A 27,927-nucleotide genomic window follows, 5' to 3' on the forward strand; every position below is an offset into this window, starting at 1 on the left:
GGCTGAGATACCTTGAAATCAGGGAGTGGGGGAGGGGGCTGGGGAGTGACTAAACACACACCCAGCACTAATGCTGACCACAGCGGATCCAGACCAGAACCCGGCCCCCACCCCCCTCCCGCAGGACGCCAGGGCCAGGTGAGTCAGTGACAGCTGCAGGACAACAGTGGCACAGAGGGGCCAGGGGCCAGAGGAGCCTGACACTGTGCCCCAGACAGACAGCGCCCAGCTGGGACCACCTTGCCCCAGGGAATGAGGGCCAGAGGCCAAATAGGCCGGCACCAGGGCGTCCCCAACTCTCCCAAACTGGTCCTCCACCTCACACCACCCACCAGTCAGATGGGAAGATGAAGCAACCATCTCACACCAACTCTACCCAGGACCAGCCCCGCCTAGGCATGAGCTGAGTCTCAAAAACAGATCCTAGAACTGCTCGGGCACCAGGGTTCGCAGTTTCCAGGTGGGAGAGAGACCCTCTGGAAATGACCCTGTCAGACGTGCGAAGGGTGGGACACAAGGTAGGACTCACACGGGACTCTCACTTACGTGAGGAACACACGGTTCCTGCCACAGGGGAGAAGTCTGGCACTGGTGCCGAAGAACCCCGGGTGCGGGCACAGCTTACCTTCTCGCCCTGGGACTCGCCGGGCTCCTGCAGGCTGGTCAGCAGGCAGCGGTGCAGCTCCCGCCCGCGCCGGTACTCCCAGAGCCTCAGCGTGGCATCCTGCACAGCAAGCACACGGTCAGCCCGGCAGCGGCTCGTGGAAACGCTGAGTGAGAGCGGGATGGCCTCCATACCCCCCCCACCCTCACCCCCATGGGGGGATGGCGACCCCTCAGCAGAAGGGGCCAGCACAAGACCACCGCACCTGCCTGTTCTAGGTCAGAGATGACACCTGGTGGGTTCATCTGAACAGTATCTCTCTCGCTCGCTCTCTCTCTCTCTCTCTCAAGCACCATGAGGAAGGAGCCGGCCTCAGCCTACTACCATACCACTCAAGAACCTGAAGCACTACCGAGCAGACCCCCAAGGAAAAAGGAGCTTGTGCGTTGCCAAGCACAGCAGGCTGCTCTGTACCCTAGAATCCCCCCTGGGCAGCACCTTCGGCACCCTCCCTGGGCCTGGCCGCCACAGACAGCACTCACCCCGGAGGTGGACAGCAGCAGCCCCGGCTGGTCGGGCACCACAAACAGCCGGCTCACAAACCTACAGTGGGAGCACAAGGACAGGGAGTGAGCCGGGCCCCGTGACATCAGTGTGCTAGGGAGGCAGCCTGCAAGTCGGGGAGCAGAGGCCTCCCCACCCTCACAAGACACGCCTGTCCCCAAGAAGAGGAGTCGGGGACACACCAACAGCACAGGAGGATTTCAGCAAGGGATGCTCCAGGCCAAGGCCCTCCCCCAGGCATGCTACTCCCTGCTGCCCTGCCCCTCACATCACAACACACCTGTCATGGCGTGAGGAAGGGACCGACGAGCACAAGAGCCACAGAAATGCCATGCGGTTGTTTGGGGCCTATGGAGTCGCTTTCGACTCACAGCGACCCCACGAGGGCCTTCCTCCGTTTCCCTGCCCTCCACTTCACCAAGCATGATGTCCTTCTCCAGGGACTGGTCTCTCCGGACAGTATGTTCACAGCAGGCGAGACAAAGCCTTGCCACCCTTGCCTCTAAGGGGCATCCTGGCTGCACTTCCAAGACAGATTTGTTTGCTCTCTTGGCAGACCACAGTACTGCCGACCTTCTTCGCCGGCACCAGGGTTCACGTGCACCGATTCTTCTGTGGTCTTCCTTATTCACTCCACAAGTATACGAGCGACTGAAACACCACGGCTTCACTCTGACACACTTCAGTTCTCAGAGTAACCACCTTGCTTGGCACACCTTAAAGGGGTCTGCGCAGCACAGCGACACGACACGATGCGATGAGACCTGTTCACTCTGGGTGATCCTGCTGGTGTCGAGAAGACCAGTGGCCCAGCCTTCAGCATCGCACCACCACACAGGCCACCCCGATAGGGAGAATGGGCAGAGGAGGGGTGAAGAAGCAAAGTACTGCTTGGTAAAGACGCAGAGAAGAGCTGCAACACAGACAGATACGTGCCCAGCCATATTCATGGCCGGGCACAGAGTTCTCACAGCGATGGAGCTGGGGAACAATACTGAAAGCACCACGGACTGCCAGAAGGACAAACCCATCTGTCTTGGAAGAAATAAGACCAGGGTACTCCTTAAGAGGCCAGGATGGCAAGACTTCATCTTACGCACTTTGGACATGTTGTCAGGAGAGACCACTCCCTGGAGAAGGCCATCATGTTTGGTGACGTGAAGCAGGGAAGAGAAACAGAGGCAGGCCCTCGAGGAGCTGCACTGACACCGGGGCTGCAACAATGGGCTCAGGCAGGGGAACAATTGTGGGGGCGGTTCGTTCTGTTGTGCAGAGTCACTATGGGTCGTGGCTCATTCAATGAGCCCAACAACACGTTCATCACAGGGCTATGCACAACAGCAAACTTGCGGAGACAACCTCGACGCCTGTCAGTAGAAAACTGGATGAATAGACTGTGGCACCACCGCACCGCAGAAAGGGGGTGAACCTGGGACGTCCTTATGCCACGGATGAGCCTGGAGAACGGGGTGCCAAGGAAGATGAGCCAGGCATACGAGAGCACGTACTGCATGAGGGTAGCACCGGGATCGGTAGAAGAGGCCAGGCTCACGGTCGGGCAGAGACTGGTGGGCCTTTGAGGGCTGGAACCTGAACTCGGCCCCATGTGAGAGTAATCAACCATTTAAAATCAAAGGGCAGCGTAATGGATTTCACATCACTTCAGCCAATTGAACATAAGTGCTTTTCCTTTGTGAAAACTCCAGTTAGCCTTTTGCCTGAGAAGGGCGGGTATTCGTCAGAAATGCTTCTCTACCCTTCAAGACGCCTGGGAGACAGAAGAGCTCGGGTGCCAGGAAGCAGAGGTGACCAGGCCGGAGCTGGACAATGAGTGATGATGGCCACACCAATCTGCCTCCACTTGGAGAATGGAGAGAGCTCCCGAGCAATCCGTCCCCTCGAGGCTGACGGGAAAGAACCGGAGGACAGGTTCATTTCTCAATGCTGCTGGGCAGTAGCAGAAATAAAAACCTCTCCATAAAGAACCGTTAAAGCCAGAAGCAGCTGCAGGCAGGAGCAAGACCTGCCTGGACCGGGCCACAGGGTACCGAGGGCCCACAGGTACTCTGCGAGGTCTGCTGGCCAGCAGCTGCCAGCTCCTCAGCCTGCGGGCGCCACCGTCAGCTGCTCTCTAGGCCAGCCTGTGCCAAGCGGGCGAGCACCCAGCCGCAGCACAGGGAGCACGGGGAAGCGCACTCACTCGGTGTGTCCCAGGCAGAAGGACTCGATGCTGTGGGGCGCTGCCAGCCAGCTCACGCGGATCTTCTCATCACGGTCGGCGGTGAAGACATAGCGGTCATCCGGACTCACCGCCTGCGTTTCGGGGACAAGAGAAGAAGATGCAGAGACAGACCCTCTCGAGCTGACGCTGGGACACCCTGGGTCCTCCTCCAGTGTGACACCCCTAAAGGCCTCTCAGGAAGTACCCACTGCCACCAGCTCAGGGCCTGGGGGTACCAGACCAGTTCCCAATCCCACCCGAGCCCCACTACCAGCCCTGACTCAGCTGGCTCCTCCTGCTCCTCCAGCCCCACCTGCAGCTCTGGAGGCTGTGAAGCGAAGAACTCCCCGAGGTGCCCTGCCCCCCAGCCATGCTTCCGGGTCCCCAGCAATCCCTGCCTTCTTCTTAACCCCCTGACCCAGCACCAAGGCCTGTCACTTCCTCTCCAGACACACCCATGCTCCAGTCTTCCTTCCCTGAGGCTCTCCCACCCCCCTCCCCAAGTCCCAGCTCAGAGGGCCATCTAAATAGGATGGGACAGCTTCCAGTGCAGGCCTGGACCAAACGAGAGCAGTACCCTTGACCAAACCACTCCTTCCTACCACCCAGCTACCTCCCCAAACCTAGACCCATCCATATCCTGCCTCTAGGGGCCCCACAGGGGCACCCCCTTGTTCAAAGGCACATCGCCCCTCACCCCATTCTCCTCTCCCCTCCTCTCCCGTCGCCTGGGAGGCATTTCCAGTTGCACCCCTCCCTCCCTGCCTGCCCAACAGGCCCCCCCAGAGCAGCTCTCAATGGAGATGGCCCTGCGCTGAGGACAGACGCGGGCTCTCCCACACCTCTAGGGGAGCGTGCTACCTCCTGTGTTACAGGGAGGAGCCATGGGGACACATCTGCAAGAGTGACAGCCCAGGGCAACAGCCCAAGGCCCACTGCTGCTCCTCTCCCTGCTCAGCACACAACCCAACCATGTTGGGCACTCGGAGTGGGGGGGAGCCGACTATGCCTGAGACACACACGATTCACCTCCATAAAAGCAAGGTCTTTGCGCACTCTCCCTGCTCTGAAGTACGAATCCCCCACTTCTGTTCCCCCGCACCTCCTCATGCTCCACCGCCACCACCACCAGGGTAATTGTGTAACTCCTCCTTCTCGGGGAGCTCCTGAGCCACCCCCTGGGGCCCCGCCTCCATCTCCCGAGGTACCCACCCAGCGCCTCACAGGAAACCAGCCAGGAACTGAAGGCTGCCAGCTGGCCCCGTAACGCGCCCACACAGCAGGTAGGAGAGGCTGAAGGAGTCGGGCCACTGCCCACGTACCACATCCAGCAGCATTGACAGGTGTCCCAGCTCGAGCGTCCCATGTCCCTGAGGCTCCGACACGGAGAAGGAGTACACGTCCCCGGACTTGTCGGCCACCAGAACCTTCTCCTCGGAGGCAGTGAAGGCCAGGGCGGTGCAGCGCCTCACCACGGTCCTGGACAGCCAGGGGGGAACCAGTCAGTCGCTGACACCAACACGCCCACCTCGACGCTGTGCCACCCACTGGAACCGGGCCGGTTCTCCCCCCACCAGCCGAGCCAGTGCCCAGCCAAGCCTTCCCTACATGTCTTCCCCGTCCCGACAAGACCCGCTCGCAGGGGAAAACGCAGACCGTGGAAATAAAGTTCAGTCCACCTCACTGCGTGTGAAAATTGCCTAAACAAAGTGTCGGGGGAACTGCTCTTGGACCCCAGAGCCTCTGCTCTGCTTCTGAGGACACTGGCCAGCTTCCCATGTGCCCAGGGCAAACCCATCAGGGCGGGCCAGGGGTCCGCCTGGGAATTCCTATGGCAGGACCACCTATGACAGGCCACCCTTTTTGTCCCCCACCCTAGACGGTGGGGCCACCCAGCTCCTGGCAGCAGGGCTAGGTTCTGTCCGGGTTGGCATGACAAGCACCTGGGTGACCCTCCACGAGGACCCTCCCTCCAGCGAGGGGCTGGCTCCCCTTAAGTGAGCACTCTCACAAATTTTCAGTCCTTGGCCAGACCCTGAGGCCCGTCCCATTTATAAGTCAGGTGACATTAGCCCTAACAAGGCTGGTTCCAGGGGTGCTCCGCTTATGTATAAGTTGGGCAGACCCTGTGGCATTTCCATGGGGCATGGTCATCTGCCCTCTGACGGAAGATAATGAGCTCTCCACGGGGCAAGAATGCTGGCCCTCTTTCACGTCAGAGACAGGAGAGGTAGCACTTCCCACGTATAGAACGAAGCCCTGTGCAGAAGAGCGGCTCCGGTGCCAGTGCCCAAGGAAAGCCCCTGCCCCATCCAGGTCAGGGGTTAGAAACAAACACCCAACACAAGCACCCGCAGGAGCCTGCACTCCAGCTCAGGGACAAAGAGGGGATCAAAAAAGAAAGGGCAAAGGCCTTCCAGCTGTTCCCTTCATCTGCACTGAGCCTGCACTTCCCCAGCTTAGTGGTGCCACCGGCCCTGCGGAAGAGGGCTGCCCAGTGATGAATGCGGAGAAGACAGGGACAGGAGAGACAATGACGCTCCAGAGCGAGATTCATCACCATCTGAGCGCCGTCACGTTAGGGACCAGCGACCCTGCAGGTTCTCCTGGGATCATTAAGCAGCTGTGGCAAACCCTTCCCCGGGAAAGGAAAGCTCGCTCCTCCTGCGCCCTATTTTCCTAGCCGAGGCCACCCCAGCCAGCCTTCAAAGCCAGCTCGCCCCAAAGGGGAATCCCCTATCCCATTCCTTTGTTTCATGCTCTCAGTGGGGTGTAAGCAGGTGTGCCGCCTGCTGTTCGGGTTTGTGATGGGTCAACTGTGTGCCCCAACAGTACATGCTGAACTCCTGAGTGACATCAGGCCTCCACACTGAGGTGCGCTCTTGCCTCCTCTCCCCCAGGGTCGCGGTCACTCTCCACCCAGTGCCTGGAGCGATGGCCTCAACGCTGGACACATGGACACAGCTTCAGGCTCAGTGTCCCAGAGGTAGAGCCCACCTCAAGGAAATGGTAGTCGCCAGTGTCACCTGCGGAACTGTTGAAACTACATGCAGTGCCAAGGAAATGGTAGTCGCCAGTGTCACCTGCGGAACTGTTGAAACTACATGCAGTGCCAACAACGGGGGCAAGGCGGAAGCAACGTTCACAGTTCACCACACACAAAGCCAAATGCACTGCTGAACCACTGGGTCAAAGAAGCTCCTGAGCAGCCATCGAAGGGGAACTGTTAGCCTCCCATGCAGGGGAAAACCACAAGGCGCACGGTGGACTGATGGACCACCCGAGCGCCCGTCTTCTCAAGCCTGAGACCAGAAGCACTAAAAGAGGCCCAGCTGCCGCTCCGCTGCTCTGAGAAGGATCCCGAAGGAAGATGCTGGGGGGAGTGGGAGAAGATGTAGAACGAAACTCAAAATCATGAAAAAGACGCCATTCCCTGATCACATAGGGACTGATGAAACCTCCACAAAACACACACACACCACACCACACACCACCACCACCCCCTCCCCCTCCAGCTAGCTTTTCAGCCAAACATCAGCCAGGTCGTCTAGACGATAACAGTAACACTAGGAAAGTGCCCCCACTTCTGACCAATCAACCACTTCAGGTCAAGAGAGCAGGATTCCCCCAAGGACGAAGTCCAGAAAGGCTGAGAGAGCGACAGACAGACCCTGGAAGCAGGAACATCAGGACAAAGGGGGATCGGTGATGTCATGCTGAAAGGTTGACATTCCAGATGGCATGCAACAGAACACCCCTGAACTGACTCTAAAGCTGACCTGCTCTGTAGACCGTCCCTAAACTCATAGGGAAAAGCTTAAATGATCTATGGTCACAAAATCATAAGCTTCACTAAGTAAAACCAGGAGTGTGCCAAACTCTTGTTTTGTCCACCTGTCCTCCACCTAGCTCTACATCTGCAGCACAGTGAGAGCGCAGCCCTGGCATCCTCAGAGGAGTCAGGTGAGGTTCCTTTTCAACGTCCTTGCGGTTTAGGGGCTACAACAGAGACGTCTGAGGAGCAGGACTGCAGGACTGCAGGATGGGTAACAGGTAAAGTTTCCCAAGGACATTCTGACAGGACCGCCCTTGCTACCGTCAGGATGAGCAGGCGGACTGTCACGATGGTCTTTTTCTCACCAATGCCATTTTCCATATGACTGTCCTATATCCTAAAACACAGTCTCTGTAACTTTCTGAACCTACCTCTCTGCCTTAAATCTAATTGATCAATGGATCCCATGGAAAGCTTCTGCGTGGTTTAGAACTCGTTCACAGAGGCACCCTAATGAGATTGAGACAAGTCTGAGAGAAGTGGCTGGCAGTCACTCGCTGGTCACAGAAGCACTTCTAAACAGGTTTTCTTTGGAGTACACCACACATGGATGAACGGAAAGCCTAGGAGCATTACTTAGTAGCATTCATTTTCCCCACACGAGGAAAATTAGACTACAAAATCGCACTTACCCAATGTTACAACTTAGTATCTGCAAATGTTACACTTGCAGATACAAACTAACAGGACATTTGCCACTAAGTTTATTCTTAAGGGTTATTTCTGGATGGTGAGGTGAAGGGCTAACAAGGGCATCCAGTAAGAACCCAAAGGTCAGCAGGAAGACGGGAAAGCGGGAAGACCAAAATGGATGTCACGAGAGACTGGGAAGCTTGCTCTTGAGCAGGGAGTAGCTGGAATAATGGAAGAGCTGAACAGAAGATCTCAAAGGGCAGCTCCAGGTGACACGAGCCTTATAACAAAACATGCCAAGTCCTTGAGTTAGAAAACCAAACAAGAACATCATTACCTGTCATTCCTCAAGCCAAAAGAACTAAAGAAAGCAACTGACGCGCCGAGTTGTAACCTTGGGGGATTTTATAAGCAAAATGTTGACGGTGCAATCAGCATCAACAGAGATTGGGAGCTGGCTGACAGGTCCACCATTTCAGGAGGTAGCAGATGATCACGAACCAGCCAGAAGTCCAAACTCCCCTAAGGGCACTGGTAAAAAACAAGGCTCCTGAAATTGATAGGTTATCAATTGAGATGTTTCAACAAATGAATGAAGACTGGAAGCAGTCACTGGTCTAAGTCAAAAAACCTGAAAGACGGCTGGCTACCTGGCCAACCGACTGGAAGAAATCCCTATCTGTGCGGCCCGACAGAAGGCAGACGCTATCCAACAGCTCCACTAATACACATGGAGTGGCGTTTCGCTGAAGAGCATGCATCAGTGGTTCCAAGAATACATGGACAGGGAGTGGCAAGAAGTTTAAGCTAGGTTCAGAAGAGGATATGGGACAAGGAGTGTTTTGCTGCTGTTACATGGATCTTGGCTGAAAGCAGAGTATTTACTTGTGCTTTGTCCACTGTGCAAATGTATGTGACTGAGTGGGTCATGAGAAAACCATGGAGCACGCTGCGAAGAACGGGAATTCCAGAATACCTCATTGTGCTTATGCAGAAGCTTTGCCTGGACAGAGGAAGTCCTTCAAACCGAAGAGCTGCTGTATGGTCTAACATCAGGAGAGGTGTACATTCTGGCTGTCTCTTTCCACCCTCCCTATTCAATCCATCTGCTAAGCAAATAACCTGAAAAACTGAACTACATGGAGAAGGCCGCATCAGAACTGGTGGAAGGCTCATGAACCACTTGCGATACGCAGATGACACAACCTCGCTTGCTGAAAGTGAGGAGGACTTGAAGTTCTTGCTGAGGAAGATCAAAGATTACAGTCTGCAGTGTGATTCTACCTCTATGTAAAGAAAACACAAATCCTCACCACTAGATCAATAAGCAACATGACAATAAACAGAAAATAGGGAAGCGGTCAAAGACCTCGTTTTTCTTGGATGCACAACCAACACCCACAGAAGCAGCGGTCAGGAAACCAAACATATTGCCTTGGGCACATCTGATGCAAAGGAACTCTTTAAAGTATTAAAAAGCACCTATGTCACTTTGCAGGCTCACGTGCACTTGACCGTGGTATTCTCAATCGCCTCGTGCAGGCACAAGCTGGACAAGGGCTAAGGAAGATGGAAGGACTGATACACTGGTACCCTACTGTCGATCCCGGGACTGCAAAAAGAACAAGGAGTGCTCTGGGGACGCATGTCGGTAAACGCTGGGCTGCAGTTCCAGTCTACCAGCTGCTCTGGGGAAGAAACTTGAGGCAATAGACTTCTGGAAAGATGGACCGCCTCAGAAACCCAACGAACACTTCTACTGTGTGCTGGAGGGCCCGAGGAGAAACAAGACGGTCTTGAAAAAATGTATACACAGGATGCTGCCTAGAAGCCAGGCTGGAGGGACTTTGTGTGGCCTATTTTGAGCGTAGTAGCAGGAGGGCACAGGCCCTGGCACAGAACAGTGAAGAACGATGAACTGGCACGGGGGCTGCAACTATGGGATGGGCTCAGCACAGGGACGAGTGGAAGACGCCGGCCAGGCAGCATTTCGTTTGCTGCACGCAGCGTCGCTCTGACGGAACAGACTCAGCGGTACCTACGACAGGGCCAACCCGCTACAAAGCAGGGGCAGCCCTGGCCCTGAGGCTGCAACAATGATGCGGACGCCGGTGCTACAAAGCTGGCGGTCAGCATCTCCAGGTCTCCCTGTAGCGCTTACACTTGGCACTGTCTAGGTTTCAAATGGTTTGCTAACGTTTGGGCTGTTTTCATCGCTGAACAGGCTTTCAAGAGAGCCATGATGTGAATCAGGCGTCCTCAAACTGCGGCCCGCGGGACACATGAGGCCCGCTTAGGACATTTATCCGGCCCACCGGGTGTTTTTCCCCCTTTTGTTTTTTTACTTCAAAATAAGATATGTGCAGTGTGCATAGGAATTTCTTCATAGTTTTTTTTAACTATAGTCCGGCCCTCCAACGGGGCTGAGGGGCAATGAACTGGCCCCCTGTTTAAATAGTTTGAGGACCCCTGATGTGAATGTACAGGAGTCAGCTGCAAGAGGTGATTTATAATCAAGCATCATCTGAGGGGATGGTAACATGCACAGAAGTCATTTTTCTGTGCTGCAAGCTGTGATGCGTATGCAGCGGGGATGGCAAAGTAGGGAGGAGTGGAACAAGATTTTTATTTGGGGTTTTGCTCTGTTTTACTCAAGCGCATCTGTTACTCATCAGCCATATAAAACCAGGTAGATGCCAATGCCTTCAGTTTATTTTGAATCAGTCTGAACTAAAGGGCAGGGTGGGTGCTCCCTGCTTTTGATGCCACCTGGAATTTGTACTGAGCTGTAAAAACACGATGAAATGGAATCTAAAATGTGCAGCAGCTGCCCCCAGAACAAGTGTGACCCAGCTACAAAGAAAAAGACCCACACAGAAAAGTCGTTAAATATCATAATGTGTTTGTGGTAACTGGGTGATGTTATGTCAACCAGACTCCTGGCTAGGGGGTGGAGTCAAAGCTGTCGACCAAATGGTAGCTTGATGACTCCTCCTTGGGAAAGTGAAGGACTCTGGGAACTGCCCCTTCTTCCTCCCTGAGACTTTCACTGGACCATGTCTGTCAGAGAGGGGCAGGGAACACCTCACCTAGAGAGCTGTCAGTGCCTGCCATATTTCCACGGACTTTGATCCACGTGACTCTGCACCCACCAGCCTGTGAGCTCCCTACCTCACCTTCTGGTGTCTGCTACATGCATCTGAAGAGGGCCCAGCTAGCACTGGACCTACGGACTTGGGTTGGGTTGGGTTGGGCTGGGCTGGGCTGGGCTGGGCTGCCTTCCTTACATGTAATTACGTCTTCATATAAAGCTCATTCTTATACAGACCTGCGGGCCACTGGGTTGGTTTCTGTAGCCCAGGACTCGCGGCAAACCTTTGAGATGGAAGAGCCAATCCTGTCCCACATAACAATTTAAAAATTATTCAGGAGCCATAAATACATTTTTACAAACAAGTGAAAGCACTGTAATAGGAACGATAGTTTTATTCTCATTTTCAATTTAACTTCAGAGTCACGAGTACACACGGAAAAGAGCCAGATGACTCAAGAGCCCTGGTGTGCCGAGCCCTGGTCTAGACAACCCAGCCCCACACCCCTGTGCATGGTTCTTTCCTGGTATCCAGAAACAGCTCAACCCTGCAGCTTCAGGGAAGAGACAGAGAGGGAACGAGCTGGGGCAGATGCAGATTTCACTCCAAGACACCCAGTCATCAGTGTCCCAACAGCAGCAGGATCATCCCAGGCCTGCTCCAGGGAGAGCTAGAGAGCTGGCACACGGCGAGACCTGCAGAGGCCTGGCCAGCATCACCCCAGCGCCTGTCCCAAAAGTCTGGTGACAGTCAGATGAGAAGGTGCCTTGGCACAGGGAGGGACATAGATCTGCGGGGCGCCTATCCTTTTAGGAAGTGGTGGAGACAGAATCCAAAGAGGGAAAAGGAAGATAAGATGAAGACTGCTGGCTTGAGAGGAAAAGTCAGGCCTGATGCTCTCTCTGTCCCTGCGTGGGCAACAGACCTGCACGCTACCAACACTGAGCCTCTCGCCCTTCTCATTCTTCAGAAGCGTAGGGAAGAAGTGCGCTTCAGTAACGCTAGGTGTACAGGGCACGCCATTCTGACGCAGGTCGATTTCCTCAACGAAAATTACAGAAACCGTTTACACTTACTTCCTACCATTTATGGGGACTTCTATCCATTTAACTAGAGCAATTAGGTACCCAAATTCATTTTCTTCTAAGCTTTCTAATCTCAAAATTCTCTGTGTGTAGTATGCCTATGTCTATGGGGACACATCCATTTGTCTTGAATGTAAATGGAGTATTAATCCCAGTAAATCGGTTTCATTCATGAAAGCATTACTTCAGTGATAAACAGAAAGGTAGCAAAACGTTCTGAGATGTTCTAAAAGTTATTGTGGTGATGACTGTACAACTTTTCTTGATGTTACTGAACTATTGAATTGTATGATATGTGAATTATATGCCAATAAATCTGTTGGGGGGGGTATTTTTCTTAGAAAGTAAACATCAAATCTAAAGACTGCCATACTGACTGATCCAAGTGACCCTTACATCAAACCCAGTATCTCAAATGTTGTATAATGTCAAATACTATCAATTTTACATAAATATATAGTAACACAGTTTGATTGATCACAGTGTATAACTATTTTGTTTTTAAATAAAATAAGTTGTTTCTTAAAGGAAATGTGCAGTTTCGTTCAAGTATCAGTTGGACACGGGTCGCAGAGATAGGTATCTAAGAAACGTCTATAGACCTAGTGTTAAAAACTGAGAGTTACAGCCGGGCTACAGATAATGCTGTCACTTACCCCAATCACTCGTGGATGGACTGAGGTCCCCATCCCTGTTACTGCAAGGCCACAGGAACACCAACCTCTAAGGGAGTAAACCAAGTCCAGCGCCCCTTTCTGCCTGCCAACTGACTGGAGTCAGCCCCCCTCACTCATCAGCCAATGTGGGGGGGCAGTGCCCCGCCTCCTTTCCTTCATACAGTCCTTGGGAGGAGGACATTAGTAAACACATGTAAAGCACTAAAAACCGTGTCCAGCACATACACGGTGGTCCATGTTAGAGGCTGATCATTACTGTCACCATCATTGTTACAGACATGTAAGCAAACGACAGCTTAATGACTCAACATTAGTGTCTCATACCTGACACTCAGACACTGCCAAGGGTTTGTACGGAAAAGAATCAGGCGCTTATTGTCATCAGTTAAAGCAAAATAGCGGCCAGACTCAGAGAAGGTGGATGCCAGAATCATGTCACTCCCCTTCTCCACGGGCTGCCCGTCTTCCCTGTGAGGAAAGAGAGAGAGAAAACAATTACAGCATCCCAGGTAAATGAAGGCACACATGCTCCCCACAACTAGTCTGGCTAGCTTACAAAGCAAGCGGCAGCAGAGCATGTTCTTTGAGGCTCATGTAGCCAGAATGTCAAACTAAACCAGTGGCCGTTATCAGTAGCTGACGAGACTCATTCTGAGGGACCTCTGAGTAGAGCCAACCAGCCAGTAGAACCAACCCCGGAGTACATCAGCCATCTCCACCACCCAAGGAGTCTAGTTAGAACCTGAGGGCATATTATTAAAGTGGATAGCTGAATTCGGAGGAGTAAAATCTAAACAGAAAAGAGTTAGGCATGCACACCGGAATTAGAATAGCTGAGCTGAAGGACCCTCGAAGAACATAAAGATCCAGCCTCCCATGGACATGAACTACTCTGGAGTCAGTCAGACTGAAGGAAGCCACCACCGGAGGCAGACACATACTCAGTTCTTCCCACTAGGTAATTTTCTATCAGCCTTCCCATGCATTTTCAATGCATACCATTATTTCTAGGGGCCGCTGAGACAGTTAACAACTTGGCTCTAAACTAATTAAAGGTAGTTAAAAGGCCCCAATATTCTTAAGGCCTAGTTTGAGAGTGCGGTCCAAATTTCTGGGCCACGGGGGTTCTTGTGGTAGCCACACGGTGTTGCTGAAGTTGACTACCATCAAGTTGATTCTGCCTCCAGGTCACCCCATGGGACAGAGTAGAACTGCCACACACGGTTTTCTTGGCTGCAATCTTGATGGAAGCAGCTGACCAGGTCCTTCCATGAGCCACTGAACAACTGCTGCTGAGTCCATTTCAGCTCACGATGATTCTGGACAGGGTTCCCAAGGGTGTGACTCTTTACTGGAGCAGATAGCCTCATCTTTCTAACCAGGAGTGGCCGGTGAACTTGAACTACCGATCTTGCAGTTTCAAGTCCATCCCTTACCCAACAGCCCCACTGGGTTCCAATTTTTGGTTAGCAACTGAACATGTAAGCATTACGTGAACCATTTTACACTAGCCACCACACTGGAAGGTAATCAAAATGAGGCATTGGGCAAGAAAAACAGCCTGTTCCCAGGATCCTATTAATCCAACCACTCATCGGGCCTGAGGTGATTTCTACTCATCTCACCCTTTATTGTCCTGTGGTTTCTTTTCCGCCGCACTGCAATCATATCTGAAGAGGCTGTCGTCACCACTAAAAAGAAATAAAAATTTATCTTAAAAGGAATTCTGTTACTGAAAAATGCTGGGGGCATTGATTCGATTCCTCTTCAGAACTGTCAAGACTAAACTGGCATGGTTCTGTCCAAAACCATCAGCTAACGAACATGTGAGGGGGCTTCCAAAAGTTCATGAAAAGAGGCATTAAAAGAAGAATGGATATTTTCCCTACCAACTTTGTGAAGCCTCTCCAAGACTCAACAGAAAGTTACACACTGCTCTTCTGGTGGCTAGAGTCAATGCAGCAGGATTCTGTTAAATTATGTCCTGGGGGGCTGAGTTTCCTCTGGGAATTTTGCACCCAAATTTAAAGCTGGCATTGCTTGTTTCGAATATGCCTGGTACAACCCTTGCTGACCTGGAAAAGCCCCCTGGCTCCTACGCACTGATCACTATGTGAATCACCTTTGTTCCCAGTCAGACCTTAAGCGCTTTCCAGTTTATGTGTATTTGGATCACCCACATTCCCGTTTCCACCCTCACCCAGTGTCTGAGAGAGTAAGGCACCCGGTCCATCCTTGGGAGTGACTGGATGCAATAATGTCATGTGAAAAGGAGTCAGAAACCATGTCAGCCTCCATAGTTAGTTTTTCAAAAAGCCTAAGGGTAAAGGCAGTGACTGGGTTAATGGTTCCCTGGGGGTGTGGCAGGGGAGGTTGGTAAGAAATGGGGAATAGCGTTCTGAAAAGAGCAAGAAGGTGGCAAGTACGTTTAACCAGCACATCATGGACTGTAAGTATAAGGGTATCAAAACTCCCCTGGAAAAGGAACAGAAACAAGAGGGTGAAAGTGACCACTAGTAATACCTCCAGCCTCGTGGGTCAAGACCATTCGGTCCACAGTGACCGCTCCAAAACTCTGGCCGGTGTCTAAGCTCTGCGAGTACGTTAAAGGGGAGTGAAATCATACACAGCAAAAGACTCTGCGAAAGGCCACAAGGGAGGGGCATTCGGATGCAAGATGCGCGGAAGGACAATTAAAGCGCAGTCAGTAGATACGGGCGGAGGCTGTGGGAGAGGGAGCAGGGAACTGGCTCAGCAATCTCCCCCAACGCGAAGAACAAGCGCCCAAACTGCTAGGCAAGGGCAGGGCCGCCTTCAGCTGCTGCCCCTGGGCAGACCGGCTCCTGGCCGCGAAATCAGCTTCTGGTCCTGCCAGGTCCGCGACCCGGGACCGCCCAAGTCACGCCCCATGTCACCTGAACCCGGAAGTCGCAGGGGCAGCGCTGTCCAGTCCACGGGTGAGGCCCCGGGAAGGCCTCAAAAGGCGTGCGGGCAGCAAAGGCGGGTCCTGGGGGGAGGAGCCCTGATCGAGGCTCGCGGCCGGGCCGGGCCGTCGGCGAGGGCTGTAACCACAGGTGCGGGAGTGGGTGTGCCAAGGTAACCACAGGTGCGGGAGTGGGTGTGCCAGCCTCCTCCGCGCCCGCGGCCCGGTTCGCCGACCCACCCCCCGTCCCCCTCACCTCTGCGCAAAAGAGGTGGCCAGGAACCGGCTGCCGCCCCGCACCACCAACACCTGCCCGCAGAGCGACAGCCCCGCCGAGCTCGCCATGTGTTCCCCAGGCGCGCCGCCGGGCACGTGAGCTGCCGGGCCCGGAACCGCTCGGCGCCGACGCGTGACGTCATCCGAGGTCGCCGGGTGGTGACGTCATCCTCCCGGCCAGGGAGCTGGGCCTGAGCTTTGCGCAGGAAGCCGTTGCTCCTTTAATCCTCTAGGACAGTGGTTCACAGCCTTCCTCGTGCGCGACCCTTTCAGACAGCTTCTCATGTGATGCTGACCCCAACCATAACATTATTTTCGTTGCTACTTCATCACTGTCATGTTGCTACTGTGATGAATCGTCATGGCAATATCTGATATGCAGGATGTATTTTCATTGTTGCAAATTGAACATAATTAAGTCATCGTGCGTGATTCATCACAAAATATGTCATTAAATATTGTGAAATATTTATTTTTAATGACAAACAAATGAAATACTGTCTTGAAGCATGGTGTAGCATGGGTAAGTCTTCAGGCCAGGTTCTCGTAGGTGGGCGTATCTGCAATTGGGCGGACCCGCCCGGAGACAGATAGAGGAGCCCTGTCTCGGTTCCTAAGACCATTGGAAATATGTTTTCCGATGGTCTTAGGCGACCCCGGTGAAAGGGTCGTTTGAGAACCGATGGTCTGGACCAGCTTTTGTATTCCTACTAGGCTCTGGATCAGTCGCTCACCAAATGTATCCGAGTGGGGGATACACGTTATACTAACTAAATTCGTCTAGGTGGTTGCAATTGCTTGCTCCTGTTAAGCTTTCTCTCCTGACTGGGAGCTCTGCCTCGATGGGTTTCGGAAGTTTTCCCCTAAAACTAAGCGATGCCCGATACCTTCTTGTTGCTTAGTAAATACCAGTATTCAAAAAAATGCTTGACATTTTGGTGGTTCCTCAGAAACTTAAAACAGAGACTCACCATTGCTGTTAGTTGGCATGGAGTCCATTCTGACTCCTGGGCTATGTGTTCGATTCTGCAAGATTCAAACCAGCAACTTTTCGATCAGTTTGTAGTCACTTAGCCATGTTTGCACCCCCCAAGGGCAGAGAGAGTGAGTGAGTGAAGTGTGTGTGTGTGTGTGTGTGTGTGTGTGTGTGTGAGTCACAGGTTCAGTTTATCTCTAGAGAACCCTACCAATATTGACTTTGCACCATGACCTATTGTTCAAAGCAAAATCACAGAGGCATCAAGATTCAAGGAGTTGGAAAAATACACTTCCAGTCTTGATGGGAGGAGCGTTAAAGTACATTAAAAAGGTCATAGACAGGGACGAAACAGAGAATTAGGGCCATTTTTGTGAACAAATGTTCCAAAAGTCATCCTCTGGCTCAAATTATGCACAACTGCCCACAAGCAAGAGATTGATCTCTTCCCCTAATCCCAGAAGGACTTATCCAAGCACAGCATCAAGTATTCAAAAATTATTTTATAAATAAATTATATAAGATCTCAAGATCTGTATTAGATTTGGGTGAGTCTCCACAATGTCATGCCTTGGTCCAGACACCATACACTTCAAGGATAAGCAGCTGCCCTGCACACATCCAACATTAATCAGTAAAATGTGGAATAAATAATCCCATTGGAAAGGAATACTCCTATTGGAAAAGAAGAGGAATGGACAGTACAGAGCCATCACTGCCCATATTGGATCTGAAATCCACTGGAGAAATATTTCCAAGTCCCCAGCAGTTGAGAATATTCCTGAATTCTACTCACCGGGGGTGTCTCTCCAGTCTACATTTCACACGACTCCAGCCTGTCCTTCTTGGCGACTTTGAAAATATGTGCCTGCCTTAGTTATCTAGTTGCTACTCTAACTGAAATGCCACAGATTTAACAACGAGAACTTTGTTTGCTCGGTGTAGGAGGCTAGAAGTTGAACTGTGGCCCCACTCTTGGAGCCCCAGGAGAATGTGGCCCCGCTCTTGAAACCCGTGGGGCCCTGTTTCCCATGATTCTTCCAACAATTATGGTGATCCCCAAGCAGCTCCATGGACGGGCCTTATCTCTTCTTGGAGGATGACAGATCTCGCTCCTTTGGCCTGTTCCCAATGTGCCAAGTTCTAAGAGGCAGATGGTATCCTTTTCTCCTCTGTCCCCTTCAGTCTCAGCTGCTGGTAATTGGTTAGGTCCATCCGCCACGGGCTGAATCTCTTTAACAAAGAATTGTGTAGCCACCTCCTTGGTGAAAATTCTAGAGTACATATCCTGGCTTGTATGACAGAATATCCCAAATCTTTTTGTTTCGATTTTGCACAATTCATCTCTTTATGCAAGTAAGCACAATTTATTTATTTTATTTTAGTATTAATTTTGTTGGGAGTGCTTACAGATATTATAATAATCCATGATTCAATTAGATCAAGCATATTGTACAATGGCTACCACCGTCAGTTTCAAAACACAATTCATCTTTAAGTCCAGCTTTCCAGGCTCCCACTGTATTATAAGCAGCAAGGAGAAACCACACAGTCCTTTTTTAAGATTTTGCTGAAATCTGTCCCCGTGGTATTTGTCCACCCTTCTGGTGTTTGAAATCCAGGGGGCAAGACTTCCAGTGTCAGAGCATGGCACATCGGCAGAGGAGTGGTGGGAGGACACTATGGGTCTGACAAAAGACAATCACTGTGCTGTCGTAGGCAGACGCTTTTGAGGGGCAGGGGCTGGAAGAGGAGAAGTGTGAACTCACATCAGAGTCCTGACCACCTGGTGCTGAGGTGGTGGCAAGACAAACTGCTACGTTCCCTTGAATCGAGTGATCTCCAACCGGAAGTAAATATAATCTCAGGCTCTCAAGTATCACTTGGTTGGGCCAGATCAACCCGTTAGATTTTGCAAGTCTATAAATACAAAGCAGAGAAAATTCCTTTCATAATCTAGCAAAATGGGATATAACAGACTTTTTTTTTTGAAGAACATTGTGCGGGTCAGCCCATCTGTATGGAGATGACCATTACTGTGTTGTTACATTCTGGGTCTCATCCACTGCCTCATACAGACCCTCTAGGACAGAGAAGAACTGCCCCTGGGGGTTTCTGCACTGTCAATCTTTATAGAATTAGGAAGCTTCAGGACTGGTGGTTTGGGACTACAGACTCCCGGGTTCGCTGCCCAGTACAAGGCCTTATATTCCTTCATTTCCTGTTGTTGTCAGGCGCTGTCGGTCCGTTCTGACGCATCCCCAGCACCGCCCAGTCCCGCGCCCTCCTCACGATTGTGGTTCATTTGAGCTGGTCGTTGCGACTCAGTCCATAACAGCGGTGAGAAACCACACGGGCGAGCAGCTTCGAAGAATATAGATTTATTGTCTCACCATTTTGGAGATGGGGAGTCCAAATCATGCTATCAGCCACAGCGATTCCTTCTGAGGATTTCGAGAGAGACCCTAGTCCACGCCTCGCTCCGACCGTCTAGTCAATTCTGACTCTCAGTGGCCCTAGTCAATGGGTAGAGCACCTCTGGGCTCCAGTCTTCTGGAAGCGGATGACCACACCTCTCTCCTATGGAGGAGCTAGAGGGTCAAAGGTGATGCAGTTCATCCTGGAGCTGGCCAAGAGCCTCAAGGTGGACCCCCGTGCCTGCTTCCGGCAGTCCTTCACCAAGATCAAGACAGCCGATCGGCAGTACATGGAGGGCTTCAACGAAGAGCGGGCGGCATTCAAGGAGCGCGTGCGTGGCCGAGCCAAGCTGCGCATCGAGAAGGCTGTGAAGGTTCAAATGTGAGCCCACACATGCTGCAGGGTTCCTGGTGGCTGCGGGCCATGCTGGCTGACTTTTCTGCTGGTGGCAGTTGGATCCTCCGTGATTTCTGCCCCTCCCTTGGCCTTTCTCCCCTTTTATAAGGCATGAGCTCAGAGACAGGTTGAAGACGGATTGAAGACGCCTTATTTCATTTAACTGACAACAACCCAAATCCTATTTTCCAACAAGGTCATGTTCATGGGCTCAGCAGGCTTTCCACATATCTTGGGGGGTGGGGGGTGGTGGAGGGAATTCAACCCATGACACAATAGATTTCATATTCATAGAGGTTCTGAGCAATCTGGGGCCATCAGGGACTGGATTTTAGGAACAAACACAAGCGTTGACATTTTTCCAAATCTCTTTTTTAACCATCTGCCCCCCCACCCCCCGCCCCCCCCTCCCATGGTGATTAGGCGTGATGTAGGCAGCATACGTGTTGCGGTGCCTGTAAGGGTTTGCAGGCTGGCTTGCTCCCCTGCGATGACTAGGACAATGGGGAGGACATTCTTTCTGAAGCTTTGCTGGCAGTGGCGACATGCGGGCTCTTTACACCTATGCAGATTTCCACTCATCTTAAGAACATCGATATGTTTTAAATGAACATTTTTTTCTGCCTAAAATCAACCTGAATATACCATTAAATGTGTGAAATGGGAGGATAAAAAAAAAGAAAAAGAAAGAAATCTTTGTTTCCTTTTTTGATTATCATTATGGATTCACGGCTTTGTCGCCGGCTAAATTGCTTTCATTAACTATAATTATTATTCTCTCCACAGCCTCACCAATGGGAGCCTCTGTTAGCAGGCCCCCCGCCTCTCACCAACATCATTCCAAAACCGGTGAAGGCATCCCTGCTCCCTGGCAACAAGGATCCCAGGCTCCTCTTGGATTTGTGTTACTAGAAACCGCAAAACCAGCAATTTCCCAAAGCCACCTCACCGGTGCAGGAGCAGTGTAGCCTGAACTCTTTCCTGAGCTGTGCTGCTGGACAAAGCGACGCCACCAGGGAGCAATGGGAGGAACGATTCCATCTTGAAAGACTTACATCCAAGAATCATTTCCTGCGCCCAAAGTAACAAAGCACCACGTACTGGGTGGCTGGGAGCAGAAATGTATTGTCTCCACTGCGGAAGCTAGGATCTCAAATCAGTATCTTCCAGGGGCCTGCTCCTTCTGCAGGCACCCAGGGAGGATCCCTCCTTGTTCATTGGAGTTTCTAGTCGTTGCCTGAGACTCTTGGAGTTCTTAAGTTTGTGACTACATCATTCCAATCTCTGTCTTTGTCATCATCGTGTGATGCTCCCCCCCGCGTCTTAGCAACCCAAGAGACACGTGTTGGCAGAGCGGAGGCTCGCAGACGGGCCGCTTCCCTGCCTCTCTGTTTCCAGAGACTGCTTTCCTTGTTCAAAGTCAGCGATGGCGGGGCGCGTCTCTCACGCACTCTTCTCTCTGGTGCTGACTCTTCTGCTTGCTTCTTCAAGATGCCCTCTTAGATGCCTTCAAGATGAAGGGAGACGTCGGACAGGGCATGACACAATAATAATTTATACATTATCAAGGGCTCATGAGGGAGGGGGGAGCGGGGAGGGAGGGGGGAAATGAGGAGCTGATGTCAGGGGCTTAGGTGGAGAGCAAATGGTTTCAGAACGATGAGGGCAATGTATGTACAAATGTGCTTTACACAATTGATGTATGTATGGATTGTGATAAGAGTCGTATGAGCCCCTCATAAAACGATTAAAAAAAAAAGATGCCTTCTTCAAAATGACCATTAAATTAGTGACATGATCTAAACTTGATCTTCAAAGACCCTGTTTCCAAATAAGCACACATTCAGAGGTCCTGGGTAGACATGGAGTCTTACATATTTAGCCCAATCCACCAATATGGGTAAAGTCACCGTAGCATACTACTTAGCCTCTACTCCTTCACTCAAGGTAATCATCATTCCTTTCCTTGAATACTTAAGTCTGGTTGTTTTGTTTGTTTGCCTGTCTGAACAGCTTTATGGAGATATAGGGAGCCTAGCCATCCTTACTGTCCAGTAAGCACTAGACTGCTAATCACAAGGTCAGTGGTTCAAGCCTGCCAATCGCTCCAAGGAAGGAAGATGAGGTTATCTGCTCCCATACAATTCTACACCTTATTGTGGTAGTTACATAATCGGGTGTCAACTTGTGACGGTGGAGTCTAGCCTGTCACTCAGGTCGCAGCTTGATGACCTCATTTGGAGACACCTCAGAGATAAACAGCTCCTGGAGGCAGGACATGTACACTCTCCCTGCGAGGCATTCCTGTTGACAAGTCACATGGAGCCCTGTTGCTGGGAGCCAGAGCCCTGGAGCTGGAGGAGCCACGTGGAGACCCCTGCCAGCACAGAGATGCTTCCACTGTCACTGGATCCACAAGACTTTCCACCCACTGGCCTGTGATCTTCCTGCATTTGGCATCATTGCATGTGTTTTGTGAGTCTGAAGAGGAATTTATAGACTGGTATCAGTCATATGAGCTAATGTCGGACTTATGGACTTGATCTGAACTGGGCTAGGCTATATAAAGCTCTTTCTTATACACATATAAGTGTCCATGAATTTTTTTCTCCGCTCCACCCAGACTAACACACCTATATAGGGTTGCTACGAGTCCGAATTGACTTGATGGCAGTGGGGTTGCATTGTTGTTGCTGTTTATTGAAGTATGCTTTACATATAACAACATGTCTCTGTTTTAATTGCATAGTTCCATGACTATATATTCACAGATTTGTCCAAACACGACTACACTCTAATTTAAGAAGATTTCCAAAACCACGTTAACAAGCAAACAAACCCCTGTATCCATTAGTCATCATTTTCCATCGACTCCTCTCCCCAGACCCTGGATACCACTAACCTGCTGGCTCTCCCTCTGGGTTTCCTATTCTGGGCAGTTCCATACGTTTAGATATGCTGCGTTCTGTGCATTCTATACAGAGAATCACACACTATAGGATTAATCTTTGTGTCTGATTTCTTTCACTGATCTTACTGTCTGGAAAAACGCATCCATCTTGCAGCATTTCCTTGATGGCTCAAGATGTTGAGCAACTTTTCACGTGTTTATGATCCAACTTTATAACTTCTTTGGATACATGTCCACTCAAATCCTTTGTCCATTTCTAAATGGGGTTAGTTGTCTTTTACTGCTGGGTTGTAAAATGTCTTCACATATCCAGGATTCAAGCCTCTCACCAGACACATGATTTTATTTATTTATTAAAAGATCATTTTATTGGGGGCTCTTACAGCTCTGATAACATACAACAATTGTACCAAGCATATTTGAACATATGTTGCCATTATTATTTTCTAAACACTTACTTTCTATTGAGCCCTGGGTATCAGGTCCTTTTATCCCTTCCTCCCCCCACCCTTGTGACCTTGATAAATTATAAATTATTATTATTTTCATATCTTACACCGACCACTGTCTCCCTTCCCCCATGGTTTCTGTTGTTCATCCCCCTGGGGGGGAGGGGATTTATTTTTTATAACTTTTTTTACAATTATGCTTCTAGCAAAAAGTCCTGACAAAGTTTTAACATTACTTATCTGTCAACAGAAAGAGTCCACAATAATCCTTATAACCAATAGTAATTTTTTATTAGTTGGGATTTAGTACATATATCATATCATTCCATGTTTCAATCATGTCAAGTAGAATTGTACAATTGCTACCAATCAGTTTCCAAACAATCTTTTTCTACATGGACTCCTTGACATTGACTCCCTCCCCACCCCCACCCCCACACCCCCACTGTACCCGCCTCCCCAAGAACCCTTTATTCTACTGGCTGTGCCTATAGGTTCATCAGTCCTGGGTTTAATGAAACTTCTGGGTAGTAGACAGAACGTAACACGCAGCTGCCTTTGTCCTTGGAATGCGTATCATGAAGGAGGGAGAGAAGATGACTATTTTCTAAACTCACTTGTAATTCCCGCATTTGATGTTGTTTTGGTATGCATTTTCATCGTGAGGACGCTGATGCTTAAACAGAGCCCCCTGAGGGGGACAGAGGTTAAATGTGCTCATTTGCTGTGGTAGGTACATGATCTGGTGTCAACTTGAGATGATTAAGGGTAGAGGGGTGGAGTCTAGCCTGTCAATCAGGTTGCAATTCGATGACCTCATTTGGAGGTGCAAAGGAGATAAGTAGCTCACTCGAGACCAGGTACACTCACTCCCTGTGAGACATTCCTGTTGACAACCCACACGGAGCTACGCTGATAGAACCAGAGCCCTGGTCTGGAGGAGCCACATGGAGACTCACGTCAGCGCTGAGATGCTTCTACCACCACTGGATCCACAAGACTTTCTACCTATTGGCCTGTGATGTATCTTCCTGCACTTGGTGACATTGCATGTGTTGCGTGAGTCTAAAGAAGAATGTATGGACTAGTATCAAACATATGGGCTAATATCGGATGTATGGACTTGATCTGGACTGGGCTGGGATTTTTCTCAATATACAATTACTCTTTGATATAAAGCTCTTTCTTATACACATAAGAGTGCCTCTGGATTTGTTTCTAACCATACTAACACATCTGCTAAGAGAATGGTCCGAGGGTTGGATCCGCTCAGAGGCATGTCAGAAGACAGGTTTAGCTATCTACCTGGGAAAGAGCGAGATGCTGCTACTGCACTGTGCTCCATGTGAATGGAGTCAACCTGGAAAGCGACTGTCATTGTTAGGCTAAATCGAATAGGTTCTGACTCATAGCGGCCTGGCGTAGCACAGAATGAAACACAGCCCCCACCCACAGCATCCTCACAACTGCTCTCATGTGCGAGCCCATCACTGCACCAGGTCAATCCGTCTTGTCAAGGGTCTTCCTCTTTTTTTTGTCGCCCCTCTACTTTGCTAAGCAGGATATCCTTTTCCAGCGACTGCTCTCTCCTGTTAACAAGTCCAAAGAATGTGGGATGCAGTTGAGCCATCCTTTCACTTCTAGGCAAGATCAAAGAAGACCCCATGCATTGGAGTTGTGGTGCTGGTGGAGAATATTGGAAATCTTGTGGAGTGCCAAAAGAACAAGCTAATCGGCCTTGGAAGAAGCACAGCCAGAATGTCCTTTAGAGGTGAGTTAGTTAATTGTGCCAACCTGGCCAATAATCACATGTGGGGCTAATTGAAAGGTGGAGGGATAAATGGGTGGTGAGCCTAGCCTTTCTAGTTCTCGGGTCTCTTGTTTTGTGATGGTTGCACTGGGTGCAGCTGCCTTAGCAGTTCCCTGCTTCAGCTTACAAGATTGACTTCCTACAAGACATCCCCAAGGAGAAGCTACATGGACCTATCCCGATGCAGCCCTGGGTGTTGGAGCAGCCGTGTGGAGACCCCAGCTAGTGCTGCGATGCTTGTTCGTTCAGTGACTCAGCTTTCCTCCTGCAGTCGGCATCATTGCCTCTGTTTTGTGAGGTGGAGGACTTTGTGGACTGGTGTTGGGTTAATGAGTTAATGTTGGACTTGTGGGCTTGGGCAGCATTGGGTTGGGATGTTTTCGTGATGCACACTTTCTTTACATAAAACTCTCTCTTATACATGAGTTGCTGTGGATTTGTTTCTCCAAAGGACCCAGACTAACACAAGAGGCGACTCTCATTGCCATCGAATCACTGCTGACTTATATCAACCCTTCAGGACAGGGTAGAACTGCCCCTGTGGGTTTCTGAGATTGTAACTCTTTATGGGAGTAGAAAGCCTCATCTTTCTCCCATGAGAGGGACCAGTAAAGAGTAACCGAAGGCACATGAGTGCAGGTAATGTAACTTATATTTTGATACATCAATAATTATATTGCATGAGTTAAAACAAACCGTCAAATAAATGTTTTGTTTCATTTGTCGTCCCAACATTTTAAGAACAGTTTTAGAATAGACCCTTAGGAAATTACATTTTTAATTTCCCATCTCTTTGAAAAGACCTGCATTTCCAGTATCCTTCTCCAGAATGACTATCATTAACCAAGTGACTCCCCTAACAATTCTAACATCTTCAAGAACTGCTTCACGTAAAATGACAATATGCTTCTTTTTCAAAAGAACCCGGCAGGCAGAATGTTGTCATAGTTGAGTGAGCTGAATGTTCAGCTTTTCATGACAAAACATTGACTCCGATAAGACTCAAGGAACTCTGTCTTCCTGTATACCAGAAACAGGAGCTCTCGTGGGGTAGTGCTTATGCGTAGGGTGGTGATCTGCCAGTTCAACAGTTCAAAACCATCAGCCACTCCAAGGGAGAAAGATGGGGCTTTCTCCGTAAAGAGTTACATTCTAGGAAACTCACCTGTCTTATAGGGTCCTATGAGTTGGCATCAACTCGGTGGCAGCAGTTTGTTTTGTTTTGGGGAAGGGGTCGCACCAAAAGACAAAGGGTTTGTCCAGTAGGATCTTGCATATGCTTTCAGAATGTCCTGCTGGAGGGACCGGTTGGTGGCAGAATAAAACTTGCATCCAGCTGTGACGATCTGCCTTCATGCTTCCTCCATCCCTAGAAGGGGACCGTTACAGGAGACCTCCAGACCTTCTAGTGGCCCAATGTCACTACCAAGTAAGGGCTGGCAGCTGAGTGCTGCCTAAAATGAAAACAGTTCTTTGCTAAAACACCCACCATGCACCACATGGTGACCCCAGGCGTGTCCAAGTAGAAATATTCTCCACAGGGCTTTTCAGTGGCTGATTGACTGGAAGCAGATAGGCAGGCCTTTCTCCAAGAGACTCAAACCTCCAACCTTGTAGTTAGCCTTTCAGCAAGTTAACCATTTGCTCCGCCTAGAGCAGGGATCCTCAAGCTACAGCCTGCAGGCCACATGCGGCCCGCCGGGTACCCCGTTTGTTTTTTTACTTCAAAATAAGATACGTGCAGTGTGCGTAGCAATTTGTTCACAGTTTTTTTAAAACTATAGTCCGGCCCTCCACCGGTCTGAGGGACAGGGAACTGTCCCCTTGTTTTAAAAGTTTGAGGACGCCTGGCCTAGTGGGTCCACCGATGGCAATAGTTTAATCCTTTTCACAACGGATTGCCCTGGATGGGAATGCCCTAATTCTCCTACCTGTTCTCCGTTTCACAGGCATTTAGATTGCTTCTAGCTGTGATCTGCTTTAAACAATAGATATTTGCATGCTCTGCACATGACTCTTGGACATGGGTGTGAGAATACACCTAGGAGTGGGATTTCTCAACATGGTGTATTTGTATCTTCAGCTTTGCCCGATGTGTACGAGTTTATTTCCAAAGCAATTTTACAACTTGACCCTCCCGGCAGCCAGGCAGAAGAGAGCCGGTGGTTCACATCCTTAGTGGTATTTTACAGTGTCAGATACTTTCCTTTTCCACAGCTAGACAGCTAGGATAAGGGACCTCATTGCGACTTTTTAGATGTGCACTTTTGCACTTGGGGTGAGCGTCTGCCTCATCCGGAGGGCGTTGTCTATTCTTTTGGCCATATTTTCCTGGGGTGCCTTCTCTTTCTCGTTTATGACCGGGGCACTCTTTACATATTTTAGATACAATCATTTGTAGGTCACAGGATGTCCCGGGCTATGATGTCTCTTTTCACTTTTTAGACTGCCTCTGGCTAAAAGGAAATTAATTGTAATCAGTCGGCTAGATCAATGTTTTGTACCTTGAGAAATGCATCCCTACTATATGTTCGTGCTAAATTGTGTTTCTCTCACAGGTCTTTAATTGAGCTGGAATTGATTTTTCTATAGGTGTTAGGACGGATAGCTAGTTTTATTTTTCCCATATGGATGAGCGTCTGTTGTCAGCCCCATTTATGGGATGGTTCCTCCTCTCTTAAGTGATGCACAAGGAAACCTCTGTGGTGTATTACGTTTCCGTAAGTGTGCTTTCTTTCTGGATCCACTTTATTCTATTGTCAGATGGTCTGTCTTTGAAGGAACATCACACTGTACTAATCACTTTGTTGTCGGTAACCACAATGGGTTGTTACTCACTTGGTGGCAGTGGGTCTCCTTCTGTTTGTTTGTAGCAGCATATTAAGTTGTAGAACTTACTAGAGCAAGTCTTTTTTTTTAATACCTTTATTGGAGGCTCTTACATTTCTTATCACAATCCAAACGTTCATCCAGTGTGTCAAGCACATTTGCACATATGCTGCCATCATCATTCTCAAAACATTCTCTTCCCACTTGAGCCCGATATAAGCTCCCCAC

The 27,927-nt window shown here is 50.2% G+C and overlaps 1 protein-coding gene across 3 annotated transcripts in view; it reads right to left on the reverse strand.

Moving 5' to 3' along the window:
* The window catches only part of WDR4 (WD repeat domain 4), a 23,627-nt gene extending 7,648 nt beyond the window's left edge, over positions 1-15,979 (reverse strand). Inside the window, exons 1-7 of one of the 3 annotated variants that reach the window (XM_004697309.2) lie at positions 15,891-15,979; positions 14,337-14,402; positions 13,036-13,179; positions 4,712-4,868; positions 3,369-3,481; positions 1,147-1,207; positions 626-724 (exon numbers count right to left, since the gene is read on the reverse strand). In XM_004697309.2, coding sequence (XP_004697366.1) covers positions 626-724; positions 1,147-1,207; positions 3,369-3,481; positions 4,712-4,868; positions 13,036-13,179; positions 14,337-14,402; positions 15,891-15,979 — 729 coding nt within the window. Of the gene's footprint in view, positions 1-625; positions 725-1,146; positions 1,208-3,368; positions 3,482-4,711; positions 4,869-13,035; positions 13,180-14,336; positions 14,403-15,234; positions 15,457-15,626; positions 15,646-15,890 lie in introns of those variants that run through there. The other 2 variants (XM_045284878.1, XM_045284877.1) reach the window with 2 other exon arrangements.
* Positions 15,980-27,927: the final 11,948 nt, after the last annotated feature.

The sequence above is a fragment of the Echinops telfairi genome, unplaced genomic scaffold, assembly GCF_000313985.2.
Source record: "Echinops telfairi isolate 266 unplaced genomic scaffold, ASM31398v2 ScPeMD7_7469;HRSCAF=8507_0, whole genome shotgun sequence".
NCBI lineage: Eukaryota > Metazoa > Chordata > Mammalia > Afrosoricida > Tenrecidae > Echinops > Echinops telfairi.